Raw genomic sequence first — 16,399 nt, 5'->3', positions numbered from 1 at the left:
TACTTAACACTTCAAGTATTTTATGTTTTATGGTTCCACTCTTGATTCACTCCGTAGGCTTGGTCATGTTAGTCAGGCTTTTCAGAACCAACCACTCTCTGGTTGATTGGAAACAATATTGTCTTACTTTTGAGAACTTTTCCAAGTCAGATAATGTGGATTACTAAATACTTATAAATCCTTAGTTAGGTTATCTCCTTAATATGGTAAAAATGTTAGGATTTTTTTTTTGCTTATGGTATAAACATTTCAGATTTTAACTAGTTGTAGACAAGCTTGGGTAAATGTCATCCTTTAGGAATGTGATTGTATGCATTTAAACAGAAAAGTAGCTGTGTATACATACTGACCACAATCCTCATTTTCTTAGGATGGCTCAGTGTTACAGAGTGTTGTGATAGGTTCTGGAGCTATTCAGACTGCAGTATGGATACCTGAAGTTGGAGTAGCTGCTTGCTCAAACAGATCAAAGGTGACACTATGCATTGGAGTAATGTTCTTTCAGATTTTTTACTAAAAGAAATGCCACTTATCTCTCTCTCTTTCCTTTTTTTTCCCTTTTCTTTTATGGAAACATGCAGATAGAAATACCTAACTAACTCTGTTACGTTTTCAAGCTAGGACCCTAAAAAGTCTGGATTTTTTTTTAATAGTGTTGCATATTTAATTGTGGGGGGCAGGGTGGAATCCTTCTGAGAAGGTGGTTATAAAGAACACTGTACACAGCTTATATCAGCTTCTCAATTTAATGGCAGAAGCTCTAAATGGACAAAGTAAACAGGCAGAAGATAGATGACTTTTTTTTTTTTCTTTCCTGTATGCAGAAATCTTTAATTTCCCACAGCTGATAAGATTCTTAGGTGATCTAACTTAATTTATATCAGCCTCAACCTCAGAAATGTTTAAGGAGCAGTAGAATTTACTTCAGAAATGCCAGTAGGATTTACTGTGTCAGGAACTGCTGAACAGAAGTTTCATAACAGTTGAAATAACTATATTCCAAAAGATAGTACTTTTTTGTGAAGATGAAGTATGGCACATTATGATTTCCGTTGGTAGAGTCATATTTCATGTGGTTCTAAGTGGTTTCTTGAGATTCTTTGCAAGTCATTTCTCACTTCAGACCAAATATTGAAGGTCATATTACAAGGCAAATCATAAACTAAGGTTACACCTAAACTGAATCTTAAATGAAGGTTCCAGCATTCACTGAAGTGAACTCTGCTTATTCCTATATTTGCATTCTTCCGTGGAGTGATAATCATAATTTTACCATGAGAGTGTGAGGAAGTGGCAGATGGAGGTGGCTACTCCATAGCATTTGTCAGCAGATTATTCACCAGCAAAGACAGAAAAGTTTGTGTGTTCTGGTCCCTATGGGAATTAAGATAATTGGTGATAAATCAATGGAGCTGAGAAGTCCTGCTTTATGAATTTTTAATTTCTAATGTGTCTTGTGACTGCTGTTAAACAGGATGTGTTGGTAGTGAACTGTACATCAGAATGGATATCTTCCAACCACGTCCTTGCAACATGTAGGACTGCACTGAAGCAGCAAGGAGTTCTAGGATTGAATATGGCTCCTTGCATGCGGGCTTTCTTGGAACGTTTGCCGATAATGCTTCAGGAACAGTATGCCTACGAAAAGGTAAGAAGAGCTGATACAAGTGGTTAAACTTCATGTCTTGCATGAAGCTATCGTTAGAATCTCAACTGTTTTCATTCTTTTACCATAGAGAACCCAGAAGACTTTCCTACATCCTATTTGCAAATGTCTTTCAGTATTCTCAAAACTAGCAGTCTCTTAATTTCAGAATATGTAAAATATTAGATAAACGTTGTTTAAGCATGGAGGAAAGTATTATTCTACAGAGCTAGCTGTGAAGGACTTCTATTTCTGAATTGATTAATACTTACTTCTAGCTTTACATCTTAAATGTATCTCTCCCATTCCCCTCTCTTTTAGCCCCACGTTGTTTGTGGAGACCAGCTTGTTCATAGTCCCTACATGCAGTGCTTGGCATCACTCGCTGTGGGCCTTCACCTAGATCAGCTCTTGTGCAATCCCCCAGTACCACCTCATCACCAGAACTGCCTCCCTGATCCTTCAGCCTGGAATCCCACCGAATGGGCCTGGCTAGAGTGTTTCTCTACTACCATAAAAGCTGCTGAAGCCCTGGCCAAGGGAGCACAGTTCCCAGAATCTTTTACTGTTCCAGACCTGGAGCCTGTTCCAGAGGACGAGCTTACTCTCCTCATGGTAAAGTGTGCTGTCTTGGCTGAACATTGAAGTGTGTTGTTACAGAGAATATGGCATGATGCAGTTAACGTCTCTGAACTGTAAAGATTTCTATTCATTAACAGAAGCACCAGCAATTAAGTAGTAAGGGTTTTGTTTTTTTAATAACTGTAAAAATTACTCTGTGTCATGACATGAGTGCAAGTCAGTCACATGTTTAAAACCAAAACAACCCAAAACTGTGCCAGTAATTGTCATGCCTGATAGAAGCAAGATGTGTGGCACTTTAGAGTGCTGGTTTTAGAGGAACTTCTTGACATATTTCAGCACATTTCTACACCAAATTATTTTGCTAGTGTCGCTTGTCTTTATGAGTTATTATGACACGTAAACCAAAATTGAAATTTTTGATAAGAATATTTTAAGCCAGAGTTTGCAATTAAAACTTAAAGAAGCCCTAAGTATCAATAAATGGGAAAAGATTACTTCATCATGAATTTTACTCGTTTTTTCTTTTTTTCATTTGGATTACAAGTCATGGAGAACAGTATCTTTGCTAGATAAGTGTAGTAAGGAAATATACTTGGCCTCTGGACAGATAAAGTATTTGAGACAGCATGCATTCATTCTTATTACTATACTGTTTAAGGTTCTTTGAATGTCGGTGTTGTTCTTAGTTAGAAAGGAAAATATATATTACAAGACAGAAAAATCACATGCATCTCTTGAACTGAACATGGTAACTGTGGCTTTTATTGTGTAGGATAACAGTAAATGGATCAATGATATGGATGAACAGATAATGTCTTGGGCAACGTCAAGGCCAGAGGTTAGTAAAATTGATGGATTTAGGGTTTTTGGTTTTTTTTTTCATATCTTTTTAAACATTGTAAGCTATTGAAAGTACTCTTGTTCTAAAACAATCTTTCATGCCATTCCACAGGACTGGCATTTGGGAGGCAAATGTGACGTGTATCTGTGGGGAGCAGGAAGACATGGACAGTTAGCAGAAGCTGGTAGAAATGTCATGATACCGGTAGCAGCACCTTCATTCTCTCAAGCTCAGCAGGTGATCAATTAAAACTAGTCGTCATTTAATGATTTGCCATGTATTGTTCATACTGTTGGTCAACGTTTCCCTCTAAATGTCTTTTCAATTTGTTGTTGGAATGTACTATAAGTATCCCCAGATCATGTGTTTTCACTGAAGAAGTAGCCTTGATTAGACAAATTCAAACCAAGAAGCCACTGAAATCTGACAACACACAGTATTAGATATGTGAAAACCAGATTTAACATAATGCATGGGCCAATTTTGTTTTTTGAGGTAACATTGAGGTTAAATATTGATGCATCTAACACCACAATCATTAAAACTTTTTTTTTGTCCCTCTGAAACAGGTTGTTTGTGGTCAGAATTGTACTTTTGTCATTCAAGCTAATGGCACAGTTCTGGCTTGTGGAGAAGGGAGCTACGGGCGACTGGGACAAGGAAATTCTGATGATCTTCATGTGCTAACAGTGATTTCAGCACTGCAAGGTAAAACTGTTGGGTCTGAAGTGAGTGATATTGGGCAGAGCACAAATAAGCATTTTGGTAGTTAACAAATATTTTTACTGATGCTGTTGTTACAGATTTACACATTAAAATATTGTCGTCTTTAAGAAAATGAACAAATAAACTGTATGTTCATTTTTCCTTACAATTTAAATAGTAGTGTGCTATAGTTTCTTAATTTTCAGAAAGATTTCAGGGAAAAGCATTGGCTCGAGATAGGAACATTTCACATCAAAACTAATGGCTTACCAGGAGCATAGGTTGCACATGAGAAAATGTTTTGTTCAAATATAAATACATTGCTATAACAAGAAAACTGTTATTTTGATTTATTACTTTTCCCAGACTTAATTGGCTACCACGAGGGACACTTGGGTAAATGTATGATAAGAGTTTGTTATGATTTATGATGAACTTGATTTTCTCCTTTCTGTTTAACAGGCTTTGTTGTCACACAGCTGGTGACCTCATGTGGATCCGATGGGCATTCCATGGCTTTAACAGAAAGCGGAGAAGTCTTTAGCTGGGGAGATGGAGATTATGGCAAACTGGGACATGGGAACAGCGACAGACAGCGCAGGCCTAGGCAAATAGAGGCTCTACAAGGAGAAGAAGTGGTGCAGGTTTCAAAATATGTTTTGTTTCCTATGAACTGTAGGCATGGGAACCTAGTGCTAAGAATGTTCCAGAACCATTGTTAGTCTTTGACAGTTTGGATTCAAATACTGAATGAAAACGGGCAACTTTTGACTTCTCTGAGTATTACAAACCAAGGATATTAATATCACAGAGCTCATTGTTGATGTTTGTTGTTAATAGACAGTTGTTAGTGGTGAAGACTAAAAATTAGAAAGAGAGTGGAAGAGAGGGATCAAAATACAGCCATGATCTTGAAGTTTCCCTTCATCTTTGTCAGGTGACTTTGACCTACAGAACTAGTCACAGAGACCTACTCATAAGTATTAAGTGTGCATTATAATAGTGCAGAAATAAATATTTGGCTTTGACTGGAGGTTTCTTTATAAAAATATAAGATATTTGTACAACAAAAGCAAGCTGCTTGCAGAAAGTAGTTGGTTAAAAAACCCAAAACTCACTTGAAAGCCTTTCTTCATGCAAAATGGCTGCCTTTCTTCATCTTCAACGTTACGTTGATAAGAATAACAGATGGATTGTTGGAGAAATCATTAATACCAAAATAGCTGTATTGTAACTCTTTATAAAAGTGTTATGGTTTGGGAGAGAAAAAGGTGTTACATATTCACATGTAATAGTCACCCTACATTTAAAATGTGTGTAAAACGTGTTTGTTTTGTTTCTAGATGTCATGTGGCTTCAAACACTCGGCTGTGGTGACAGCAGATGGCAAGCTTTTTACATTTGGAAATGGTGATTACGGTCGATTAGGACTTGGAAATACTTCCAATAAGAAACTTCCAGAAAGAGTGACAGCGTTGGAGGGTTACCAGATTGGACAGGCATGGTTTCTCTAAAACTACCAATGTATCTTTGTTTAAAGCTGATGTTTCCAGCATATTTAAATATTCTTGGTTTGTTCGTTTTTAACCTTGGCTGTTATTTTTATTATGATGACAGAATTTGACTATGCATGATTTTTTAAATAATTACTTTTCTGACTCTTGATTCTCTTTCTTCAAAACCACTCATGTTTTTTTAACATTTCAACATTTAGATGTTTTTAAAAGCATGAATTCATGAGCTATTTTATATTCTTAAACTATGAGCGTGTGTAGCATACTATCCTTTGCCTCTAGATGCTGAGGGGAAGCAAATACCTAAAAAATACTACTGTGGTTTGAAATATATTTAAAACTCTGTCATAAGCAACAGAGGTCATCATGATTTTAAAAGGATCTTTATTTTTTAAAACATATTTTTCTTCTCTTAAAAGTAGTTGGGATGTTTGAAAGAAATGTTATTACCACAGTTTTTAGCAACTTATTACTTATTCAACCAGGTGGCTTGTGGACTCAATCACACTGTAGCTGTGTCAACTGATGGCTCAATGGTTTGGGCTTTTGGAGATGGAGATTATGGTAAACTTGGTTTGGGAAATTCCACTGCAAAATCCTCACCACAGGTCAGAATTCATAAATTATTCTTTACATACATTTTCAGTTTTGTTCCATGTTACGCAATATTCAGAGCGTAATTTTCAGAAGTTATTCATTCTATCTACTTGTGCTGTTCTGATACAATCTAGCATAAATAAATCTGCTGATATGTTATGCTGAGCTTGATACTTTAAGGGATTTCACAGAAATAATAGTGACATTATTTCAGTGGAAACACAAAAAGAGAAAATCTTACTATTTCTTAAAGAACAGAGCTTTCTTACTTCGCAATTTGTGAGGAAGGTTGTTTACACACTCATCTACATCCTCTCATGCCACTCCTCTCTCATTCTTAGTAAATAAAAGGGATTTTGAATCATTGTACATAGAATAAAGTGTTCGTTTCATTGAAGAAAATGAGAAAACTGTGTCTTGGTTTACTGTCTTATTTACAGACATTAATTAATTTACAATGCATGCATTGCACAGTGGGAATTATAAAGTTTATTTTTGGAACCAGAAGTTATAGACTAAATTCATGTTTGCTTTCTGTTTATATGTTCATAATACCATAGCTCTTTTTCCTTTCATTTGTCCCTTAGAAAGTAGATATTCTTTGTGGAATTGGAATTAAAAAAGTCGCCTGTGGAACTCAATTCTCTGTTGCACTGACAAAAGATGGTCATGTATATACTTTTGGACAAGGTAGGACAATCTGATATTTGGACCTTTTATCTATAGGTCTGTGTGTATTGCAAGGAAAAACAGAGTATTAAGATATATTTATAAAATGGACCTAATCTACTTTTTAGATTTGTGCTGACCTAATTTGAGTTTCAGAACTTCAACAATGCCATTTCAACATAGACCTAAAATCCAGATTTGTAGTTCTATCTGGTTTGTTCTCAAAATAACCTTTCAATTTACTATTTACTTTTTGAAGACTGTTTTCCTAAAACTTCACTGAAATCACGTCCAAAACCACTGAGATTCTTAAAAGGTTACTTTGTCTAGTAAAACATATGCCTACACAAGTTGTTCAAAAGTCTGGACAGGAGAATTTCCAAGTGTACTGAATTAGACATGTTTAAACTCCTCAAATCGGTTAATTAATAGATTATACAAAACCATACGTTTAGATCTAGGAGCTTTGTTTTAGCAGACAGTGGATTTCTTCCTAACCATTTGCACTTGTGTCCCAGTTCCAAGAGAATGTAGAATTACTTTTTGTCCTTCTCTAACTTTTGCCTGCAAGTAAAATTAACTTTTTAATGTTCTTTACATACGTAGATATGTGCTTGCAATTTTAGATCGCCTGATAGGTTTGCCAGAAGGTCGTGCTCGAAATCACAACAGACCCCAACAAGTTCCACTACTGTCAGGAGTCTTCATTGAAGACATAGCAGTAGGAGCTGAGCACACGCTAGCCTTGTCATCTACAGGGGATGTATATGCTTGGGGGAGCAACTCTGAAGGGCAGGTATGCACTGTTCTCACTGTTCCCTGTTTATTTCTAACCTTTACAAGGCTATAATTCTACTTTACAGATGTGGTCATTTTTGTTCTCCTGCTCCCTCCCAGCGTAATAACATTTTGGGCGTTTCCATTGTTTTTATTTGCCATGCTCTTACATGGTCATAGTTTGGGAAAGCACTGAAAATGTTCTACCCAAATTATTCTAATGAAAGGCTTTTTTTAAAAAAAGACAAATTTTTACCACATTTTGGAGCTGTCACCAATTTTTTCATCACATCAACCACATCATAACAGTTGTGGTTGTTGTCAGTTCAGTTTGTGAACTCTTTAGATGCATTTTATGAAGAAAACATAAATGAACTTTCTTTAGAGTAATTTTTTAAAGTCGGGGGGAAAAAAATCAGTAAATAGTAAATCTTTCTTTTCCTTTGGGAGCCTACTTTTATCCTTCCCATGAGCCCATCTTCCTCCTTCACCCTGTGTGTAAGTCGAATTTTTGAAAGGGCTTCAGCTTTTTTGAGTTTTGCATGCTACAAGTATGAGAGTGAGCCTCTTCATATGTTGGTTGTTGATGTTGCAGGAGATCTGGGCAAAATTTGTCCTCTGGTATTTCAGGATAGATTTTATTTTTGAGACGGACTGTTGAGCAAGTTGTTCAGAATAACTTCTGAGAAGCACCTCTTTGGTTTTTTGAGTTTTTTAATAGTCTGCTTACTTTGTGTTTCTGAAACAAGAAAAAAATGCTGCAGTAAAAAATTTGGGGAAATTTCATTCTGACAGCCTGTTTTGTATGATTTGCAGTGCAGTGCAAAAACTTTTATATGAGGTGGTAAAAAAAATCCTTATGAGCTTTTCACTTTTAGAATATGAAATCAGAATATAGTATGAAACTATCAGTAAAAAGACAGAACAGCTTCACTAAAGTTCCTTTTTACGCAAACCATGTTTTCATAAACCGCTGCAGGAATTTATTTGCTAGAACAAAAATGGTATTTAAGTGGCACAGAAGAGATGTAAGAGCTGTGTTGACTAAGCATGAGAGACTGCAACACAGATGACTTAGCAGCACAGATTAGCTCCTCAGTTTGAAAAAGAGCTTGCAAAAAATCTCTAGCTGTTTTAAGGTCTCTGACAGCTAGATCTGCTGCTCCCATTGAGCATGGATACAATATTCTATTGAAAATAAAAGGTAAATGCTAGCATAACAAGAGAAATGCAGTAAATATTTTGTTATCCCAGTATATGCTGTGAATGAATGCAAGTTTTACCATTTGCACTGACTTTGTAGAGATTTTCAGAAATGTCATCAGTTGGTGATTCTGCTTTGTCCACTTTACATCTATTATATATTACCAGCTTGGACTGGGCCATACAAACCATGTCAGAGAACCAACCCTAATAACAGTCCTGCAAGGAAAGAACGTTCGGCAGATTTCAGCAGGACGTTGCCACAGTGCTGCCTGGACGGCTCCACTTGTTCCACCAAGAGCTCCAGGTAAAGAACTGAGATTATTTGCTAAGTCATTTGATTTACTGTTTCTGGGGGGATGAGTGCCACAGGAACTTTGGGGAGAAAATTTGTGGGGTTTTTTTTATATCCATAATGGGTTTCAAGTTATCTTAGTGTCTTAATTTTTCTATAGTCATGGTTTAATTCCAATAACTCCCATCCCAGCCAAAGCAGGACAGCTACCTTTTATGAAACAATGTTTTGTCTCCTTTTCCGTGGTAGGTGTTTCAGTGCCTTTACAGCTTGGTTTACCTGATGCCATTCCGCCACAGTACGGAGCACTAAAAGAAGTGAGCATTCATACAGTAAGAGCAAGACTCCGACTGCTGTACCATTTTTCTGACCTCATGTACTCTTCATGGAGATTACTTAACCTCAGTCCCAATAACCAGGTAAAATTCAGGTTGAAGAAAAACCCAGAACAAGTTAGCTGTGTTGTGTTACGCCATATTGCTAGAGAGTTTCTGACCAGATCAAAATGGATCTATATAATGGGTTCCATATTTTTTTTAATAAATAAAAGAAGATCTAAATCCAGATCACACCAAACTTTGTTACACAGTTTTCCTAACATCTGCATTGACATGCCGGTGTTTCAGTTTCCAAAAGCTTACACTAGCTTCAAAGCTAAAACCAGAAAGGGCTAACCTGTCGGTTTCCTGAAACATTATCCTGCTAGTGATTATTACTGAAGGGTTATATTCTGTAAAGAATTGAATTAATATCTTTTTATTAATACTCATACTGCTTTATTGCAGAACAGTACATCTCATTACAATGCTGGAACATGGGGAATAGTTCAAGGACAGCTAAGGCCTTTGCTGGCACCACGAGTATACACACTCCCCATGGTACGCTCTATAGGAAAAACAATGGTTCAGGGGAAAAACTATGGGCCACAGATTACTGTGAAAAGGATATCAACCAGGTCAGTGTTGTTTTTACAGACATTATCCTAGACCTCAAATAAATCCTCATATGCATACATCTTCTGTAACTTCAGCATACTCTGTACACCTTTGTTAATCAAATGACTTGGGCAGCCTTTGTATGTTTGACTCACATTGTGTCTCTGTACTTTGTTTTTTTTCTCGACAGAGGTCGGAAATGCAAGCCCATTTTTGTACAGATAGCAAGACAAGTGGTAAAGCTGAATGCGTCAGACCTTCGCCTACCTTCCCGTGCCTGGAAAGTGAAGCTGGTTGGAGAAGGAGCTGATGACGCAGGTGGAGTGTTTGATGACACTATTACAGAAATGTGTCAGGTATGGAAAGTCTGTTGGTTCAAAATGCCTGAGTAGAGTTGTTGTTCTCTCTGGCGTCTTTTAGTATTTTTCAACTTTCCTTTTGGTAGCTTAGCAATACTTGTTTTTCAGTCCTGAGCCACAGTACTAGATCTGCCTACTTTGGCATGTTTCAGAGGATAAAGAAGACCTCCTAGACTGTGGTAAGGTGATGCCATAAGGCCCCACTAGAAGTAGTATTAGAGCAGTTAGAATAATCTTGGAACTCTGAGATGGCGCCTCTGTGTTATGGGAGCAGTTTACAGCCAGCCCCCTGTTCTGTCCTGTAGATTCCATCTGTAAGAGAAGTTGTGCATGTTCTGTGATGACAGTGCATTCCATGCATACAATACCGAAACACCTCAGGCAGATGTTTCTCATATGTGTAGCCTCTCAGGATCAGTGCTGGAAAGGAGACCAGTTGCAGAAAGCATGTTTTTGCCTTGTTTGTTATTATTATTTATTCATTATTATTTATTTTCTATTGCTGTTCTCAGCATAGCTGTCTCTTCTGATTCACCAGGACACTGAAGGCTTTGGACTAGCAGGGCTAAGATAGAGCTGGTCACTGTTAACGTGTACTGCTTATAGTTTTAAAGGTGTGTCTCAGCCCTGTGACATGACTATGATTGTAGGCAGGAGAAGCATTCAAGACAGTGCTGGCTGGAGAAGATTGGTTGTTCCTTAGTTTTCTGGGAATCTCAAAACCCAAAGAATGAGAATTAGTGAGGACAGTTAGTGCATCTGCTTAGTCTGGGACAGGCCAAAAGCTAGGGTAGGGCTAGAGTTAGTTAGGATACAGGACGGCAGAAACTGAAGAACTCTGTTCATTGATAGAATTTCTGAAACCTGTGAGAATAGAGAAGGGCTGATTTGGGTAATGGCTCAAGGCATAATTTGAGGATTCTTTCCTGGACAGTTTACATTAAATGTGAGGGATGATGAAGGTTCAGAACATAACTCATTGAAAGATTTTCTTCATTTTCAGTTCTTGAAAAAGGTACACCAGTAGTGTATAGCTTGGCTAAACATCTCTACCATGTATACTTTCTCTTTAAGGTTTAACATTAATTTGTAAGGAGTATCATCACTGTAGTGGAATATTCTGTCTTGTAATGCTACAATGTTGTAGTATTTCTGTGATAGGTTTATTCTTCCCTGTGACTAAGGTGGCTTTTTTGTTGTTGATTTTTAAGGAACTGGAAACTGGAATAGTAGACCTGCTTATTCCTTCCCCAAATGCTACAGCTGAAGTAGGCTACAATAGGGATAGGTAAGTTTTCCAGGAGTTGCTTTTATTATAGATGTTAGTAGGTGAAATTTAAAATCTTCTATTGACTGCTTTATACCAAATTAAGTGACTTCATGATTAGTATATTTTTTCCTTCTGATTACGGTTGTTATTGTGGAGGAGAGGGCATGGTTTTAACATGAACTTGCCCTGTTGCTGATGGCAGAATTCAGAGAATGCCAGCCTTCGTGGTCAGGATTAGGTTTGCCTATCTTGGCCTCCATTATTTTAACAGCTAAAGATAACAACAATCTTCCTGTTTGGACACCCCTTGCTGATAGTTGTGTTGACAGTTAACTGTGTTGTGCTTAGAACTGTTTTGTCCTTTGATGAAGTCGCATAGGAATGATAGTAGTAGCGTATTTTCACTGCAACTTTGTTCTTTCAGGTTCCTCTTTAACCCTTCAGCATGTTTAGATGAACATCTGATGCAGTTTAAGTTCCTGGGCATTCTCATGGGTGTAGCTATTCGTACAAAAAAGCCATTAGATCTTCATTTGGCTCCAATGGTATGGAAGCAACTTTGTTGTATCCCACTCATCTTGGAGGATTTGGAGGAGGTAGATCTGCTCTATGTGCAGACCCTCAACAGCATTCTTCACATTGAAGACAGTGGGATTACAGAAGAAAATTTCCATGAGGTAGGATATGAAAGTTGGAGCTTTTTAGGTTTATTCTATAAGAGGTTACTTTCAGCAAATGGACCTTAACATCAGTACTTCTGTAATTCAGTGTGTCTGTTACTGCGATAACAAGGACTCCATGTGCATTTGGAATAGTTTGGGATCTTCTTACAGTTCTGTGGGAATGACAGTAAAATGTTAAACCTTGAATTATTAAATTTAATATTAATTTAATATTAAAATATTAAAAGTACAACTGTCACTAGTGACTCACACTGAACAAGCTTTTCCTTTTCTGCATTACAGATGATTCCTTTAGATTCTTTTGTTGGCCAAAGTGCTGATGGTAAAATGGTTCCCATAATACCTGGAGGGAACAGTATCCCACTTACCTTTTCAAACAGGAAAGAATACGTGGAGAGGGCAATTGAGTACAGGCTCCATGAAATGGACCGGCAGGTAAGAATCTCGTTGGGACCCTGTCACCGTTGTTAATACAAGGAGTGTTTTAGGTTGGTGCAAGTTTCCATTACAGTTTATTAGGGAATAAGGAAAGCTTGGCTTTTTGCATCTCACCTCGGTCCCTGGGGCTTTCTTTTACCTCACAAACCGTTCTGAGATTTTGTTTTAAATTAGTCTCATTTTTCTTAGTAATTGCTCGGTTGACAAGAGAACCTTAGAAGTCAGAACTTGTCTTTTGTTAGAGCAGCCCCAACTTCAACTGTCAGCCCCACTTAAGAAAATAACCTGCAGTTGTGCATACTGTGCACTGTAACTGGACATTGTAGCAACACAGACTAGCTAAAGGAAATGTTAGTGACAAGCATTTACTTAGTTTAAAACTATTTCTCTTCTGCTTTAGCACAGAAACTACAAATATTTCACAATGTGTCTTGAGAAGTGTTATTTACCTGTTTGCTTATGTTTGTGTATTTGGTCATTTGTATAGTGAAGCTTGTGGAAGCAGTATACTACTTACATGCTAGGGAAATTCTGTATCTCAAGATACAGATGCATGCATGATATTATCTGCCTTAGCAAAGTGACTTTCTTGCTGGAGGTATCAAATCCTAAGTCTTCTGGAACAAGTGTGGGACTCTTACAAATACTGCTTTGTTCCAGCTCAAATGTATGGGATTTACATGTTTCTTTAGCTTAACTGTCATCACTTGTACTAACTTGTATCAAAACTTTGTTTTAATGTAACATGCAGTTACATTTAAAAATACCTGTAGTACTCTCCAGGATTTTGCGAGAGGATCCAACCCTTAGGGGGATGCATGTGGATGACGTTCTATGGTTCTGTCTATCCCAGTTCTCAGCTGATGTGCTACTTTTGCTTCTGGGTGGTGCAGCAAGTAGGACAATTGCACTTCAAGTGTCTCTTCTTTTTTGGGTAACAGGTGGCTGCTGTAAGAGAAGGAATGTCTTGGATTGTTCCAGTTCCTTTGTTATCTCTTCTGACTGCTAAGCAGTTGGAGCAAATGGTCTGTGGAATGCCAGAAATATCAGTTGAAGTGCTGAAGAAAGTTGTGCGATACAGAGAAGTTGATGAGCAGCATCAGCTGGTACAGTGGTTCTGGCATACCCTTGAAGAATTTTCAAATGAGGAGAGAGTCCTTTTCATGAGATTTGTGTCAGGAAGATCTCGATTGCCTGCCAACACAGCTGATATTTCTCAGCGATTCCAAATAATGAAGGTTGATAGGGTAAGATCCTGGTTTTGTTTGTGGTTGTTTTTATTATTCCTGTCTAGTATAATCTGTCCTTTGTCAACAGGAGACAGATTTCTATAACTGTAGATTTACACAGAAAGTAGGGGATGGGATATGCTCTGAGCTACTAAAACCAAACATTTGAATGTGTAGAAGGATGTTCACTGAGTGAATTCCATCTTAATTCGTTTGGTGAATTTACTGCAGTTACATGATCAGAGATCAAGACAAGTTCTTGCACAAGAAGCAAACCTTGTTATAACTTGTCTACAGTCATTTCCTGTTACAGTTCCTTTTTTCATTTGATAATTTTAATTATTTTTTTAAAAAAATTACATCTCTCTATGTGGCAATGTAGGACCACTAATGAAGTCTTAACATCTTAAAGCCACTGGAAGGAGTTTACAGTATATTACTTTACACACAGGATGCATTCATTTGGCATTATTTTTGGGTTTTGTGCAGTGAAAGCACATTCTCTGTGAACTACATGAATCAAACACTTGGCAAAATGTAATATAACAGTGCTTTGACAGTCACGTTTGGCTAGGTGTCTCTCAAATTGCCTCATGTTGAGGCACACTGTAGTATGTAATTTGAATGTCGCTTGGTGTTTTCCAGTGGGCTGCTAAGCAGTAGTGCCTTACCCAAAACTTTTCGAATGGTTGCCATAACTAGTGTGTTGAATTATTTACAGAGCAGGTGATAGAGCAGTGATTTGGCACGTGCTTAAGGTTGAAACAATTGATGTGAACAAGGGAAACTAGTCTGCTTCTTAAAAGGAGTTTTGAGAGGGAATGCGAAAATGCTGAATGATAGAGACAAGGAAGGGAGGGAGCAATGAAATATGGATATGTTGCGGGCTTTGCTTCATTCACAACTTAACAGTGTCCCACCTTTTGTCCATTTCACAGCCTTACGACAGCTTGCCTACCTCACAGACTTGTTTCTTTCAACTGAGACTCCCACCTTACTCCAGTCAACTAATCATGGCAGAGCGTTTGCGCTATGCAATCAATAATTGCAGGTCTATAGACATGGACAATTACATGCTCTCACGGAATGTGGACAATGCAGAGGGCTCAGACACAGATTATTAACACTCTGTGAACAAAGTCATCTTCCTTTTACTACAAATAGTGCCCTAAGTCCAGTTCATTGTTGACATAATTTGACAGTAACCATAGATGTTTTAGGAGCATAAAAACAGATGTTAATAGACAGTGGCCACATTTTAGTTACTCTAAATGTAACAAAAAATTAGATGTTTTTATTTTTTTGTGATTGTAAAAAAAAAGGAAAAAAAGGAAAATGAAAACAAAAAAAGTATGATCAGTACGTTTTACTCTCCTTTTTTGGTCACTTTTGATAAGTTTGCATGGAGACATTTTGGTGCATTTTTGTTGGGAATAGTACATTTGTAAGCCCTCTCAGTGAACATGAAGAGTTGTACATTGTGTATAATTGTTCATTAGCAAGGACAGTTTTACATGAATATTCACATATTTATTTTGTCTTAATTTGAATTGCCTGTGCAGGGTTCCTTACGCAGAGAAAAATAAAGCAAATTCAAGAATCGGTTGCTTGTATGCATTTGTGAACTGTGATTGGGTTACTCAGCCTTCATACTTTTCTACTTTTGTCTCAGGAAATTACAGTATTACACTGTTTATAGAGGATGTGACACTGGAAGCATCTTAAAACATTTGTCTTCAACAGATCTGATGTGTAGTGCAGTGCTCTGCATTCTTCATGTCTTTGAGGTACTGGCTTTTTTGGGTGTACTGCTATTTATTCCTTGTACTTCAGTACAAGTTCATGTTGAACTTGGTTCTTGATTTTCATTCAGACATTTTTCTTCTCCAGAGCAGTAGTTGTTGACAGTAATAACATACTGCTGCCTTGACTCAGAAACCTTCACATTGTTTGTAAAAAAGGAAAATCCACATCTTTTTAATATACAGATTGATGTAGTTGCTTCCTGATCAGAGTACCAAAAACTTAAAATGGAAGTGCCAGGGTAGTTTTGGAGGCTGTGGATTGCACCTACATTCTTACTTTGTGCCTTTGGTGTTAGAGAATTTCATGTGTCTGGTCTCATTTCGTTGCAGCTGTAACTGTGCTGCGATCAGCAGAGTGTGGCTGACGCTGTATTTGGTGAAGCAGTCGCGTACTGTACAAAGACATTTTTGTTCCATGTCTTAGGGAAAGGATGAAGAATAGATAATTCCCCAATGTCTCTGTGGAAAACGTGATTTTTATCAAGCTACAGATGCTGCTTGGTGTTCAGGAGCAGTATTTACCAGGGCTGAGGAAAAGGGTAGAGTCTCTTTCCAGGTGAGTTGCTGCTGCTCTGCCCTGGTTTTTGTCCCCCTCATTCTCTCTCAGCCCCTTGGTAAGGATGCTGTGAGGTCCGAGGGCTGGTGAAAGCAGTTTTTAACTTCATCTCACGTGAGACAAGATTGCTCCATCAGAGTCTGGAGAAGAGGGGAGAGAGTCCCATTGTTCTTCCTCATGTCGTTGTTGTACATTAGCAGGGATTGATTGTCCCAGACTGAACCAGTGGAGTGCTGCCAGATCATTGTGGTCAAAGAGCTCACTTGATAAACCACAAAAATGTGCAGATCTGG

General features: G+C 37.7%; 1 protein-coding gene across 10 annotated transcripts in view; it reads left to right on the top strand.

Annotated features, from left to right (window-relative positions):
* HERC1 (HECT and RLD domain containing E3 ubiquitin protein ligase family member 1) overlaps window positions 1-15,347 on the top strand; it is a 103,110-nt gene extending 87,763 nt beyond the window's left edge. For 8 of the 10 annotated variants that reach the window (XM_061999389.1, XM_061999391.1, XM_061999385.1 and 5 more), the window contains exons 59-78: window positions 371-472; window positions 1,475-1,648; window positions 1,967-2,260; window positions 3,003-3,068; window positions 3,183-3,308; window positions 3,641-3,779; window positions 4,239-4,420; window positions 5,120-5,275; window positions 5,776-5,898; window positions 6,475-6,577; window positions 7,183-7,352; window positions 8,705-8,843; window positions 9,081-9,250; window positions 9,617-9,786; window positions 9,957-10,122; window positions 11,337-11,413; window positions 11,820-12,072; window positions 12,361-12,513; window positions 13,458-13,763; window positions 14,684-15,347. In XM_061999389.1, the coding sequence (XP_061855373.1) occupies window positions 371-472; window positions 1,475-1,648; window positions 1,967-2,260; window positions 3,003-3,068; window positions 3,183-3,308; window positions 3,641-3,779; window positions 4,239-4,420; window positions 5,120-5,275; window positions 5,776-5,898; window positions 6,475-6,577; window positions 7,183-7,352; window positions 8,705-8,843; window positions 9,081-9,250; window positions 9,617-9,786; window positions 9,957-10,122; window positions 11,337-11,413; window positions 11,820-12,072; window positions 12,361-12,513; window positions 13,458-13,763; window positions 14,684-14,869 (3,255 nt within the window). In that variant the 3' untranslated portion in view covers window positions 14,870-15,347. Of the gene's footprint in view, window positions 1-370; window positions 473-1,474; window positions 1,649-1,966; window positions 2,261-3,002; window positions 3,069-3,182; window positions 3,309-3,640; window positions 3,780-4,238; window positions 4,421-5,119; window positions 5,276-5,775; window positions 5,899-6,474; window positions 6,578-7,162; window positions 7,353-8,704; window positions 8,844-9,080; window positions 9,251-9,616; window positions 9,787-9,956; window positions 10,123-11,336; window positions 11,414-11,819; window positions 12,073-12,360; window positions 12,514-13,457; window positions 13,764-14,683 lie in introns of those variants that run through there. The other 2 variants (XM_061999393.1, XM_061999394.1) reach the window with 2 other exon arrangements.
* Window positions 15,348-16,399: the final 1,052 nt, after the last annotated feature.

Source organism: Colius striatus, chromosome 7 (assembly GCF_028858725.1).
Source record: "Colius striatus isolate bColStr4 chromosome 7, bColStr4.1.hap1, whole genome shotgun sequence".
Taxonomy (NCBI): Eukaryota; Metazoa; Chordata; class Aves; order Coliiformes; family Coliidae; genus Colius; species Colius striatus.
This window is presented reverse-complemented; position numbering and strand designations above follow the sequence as displayed.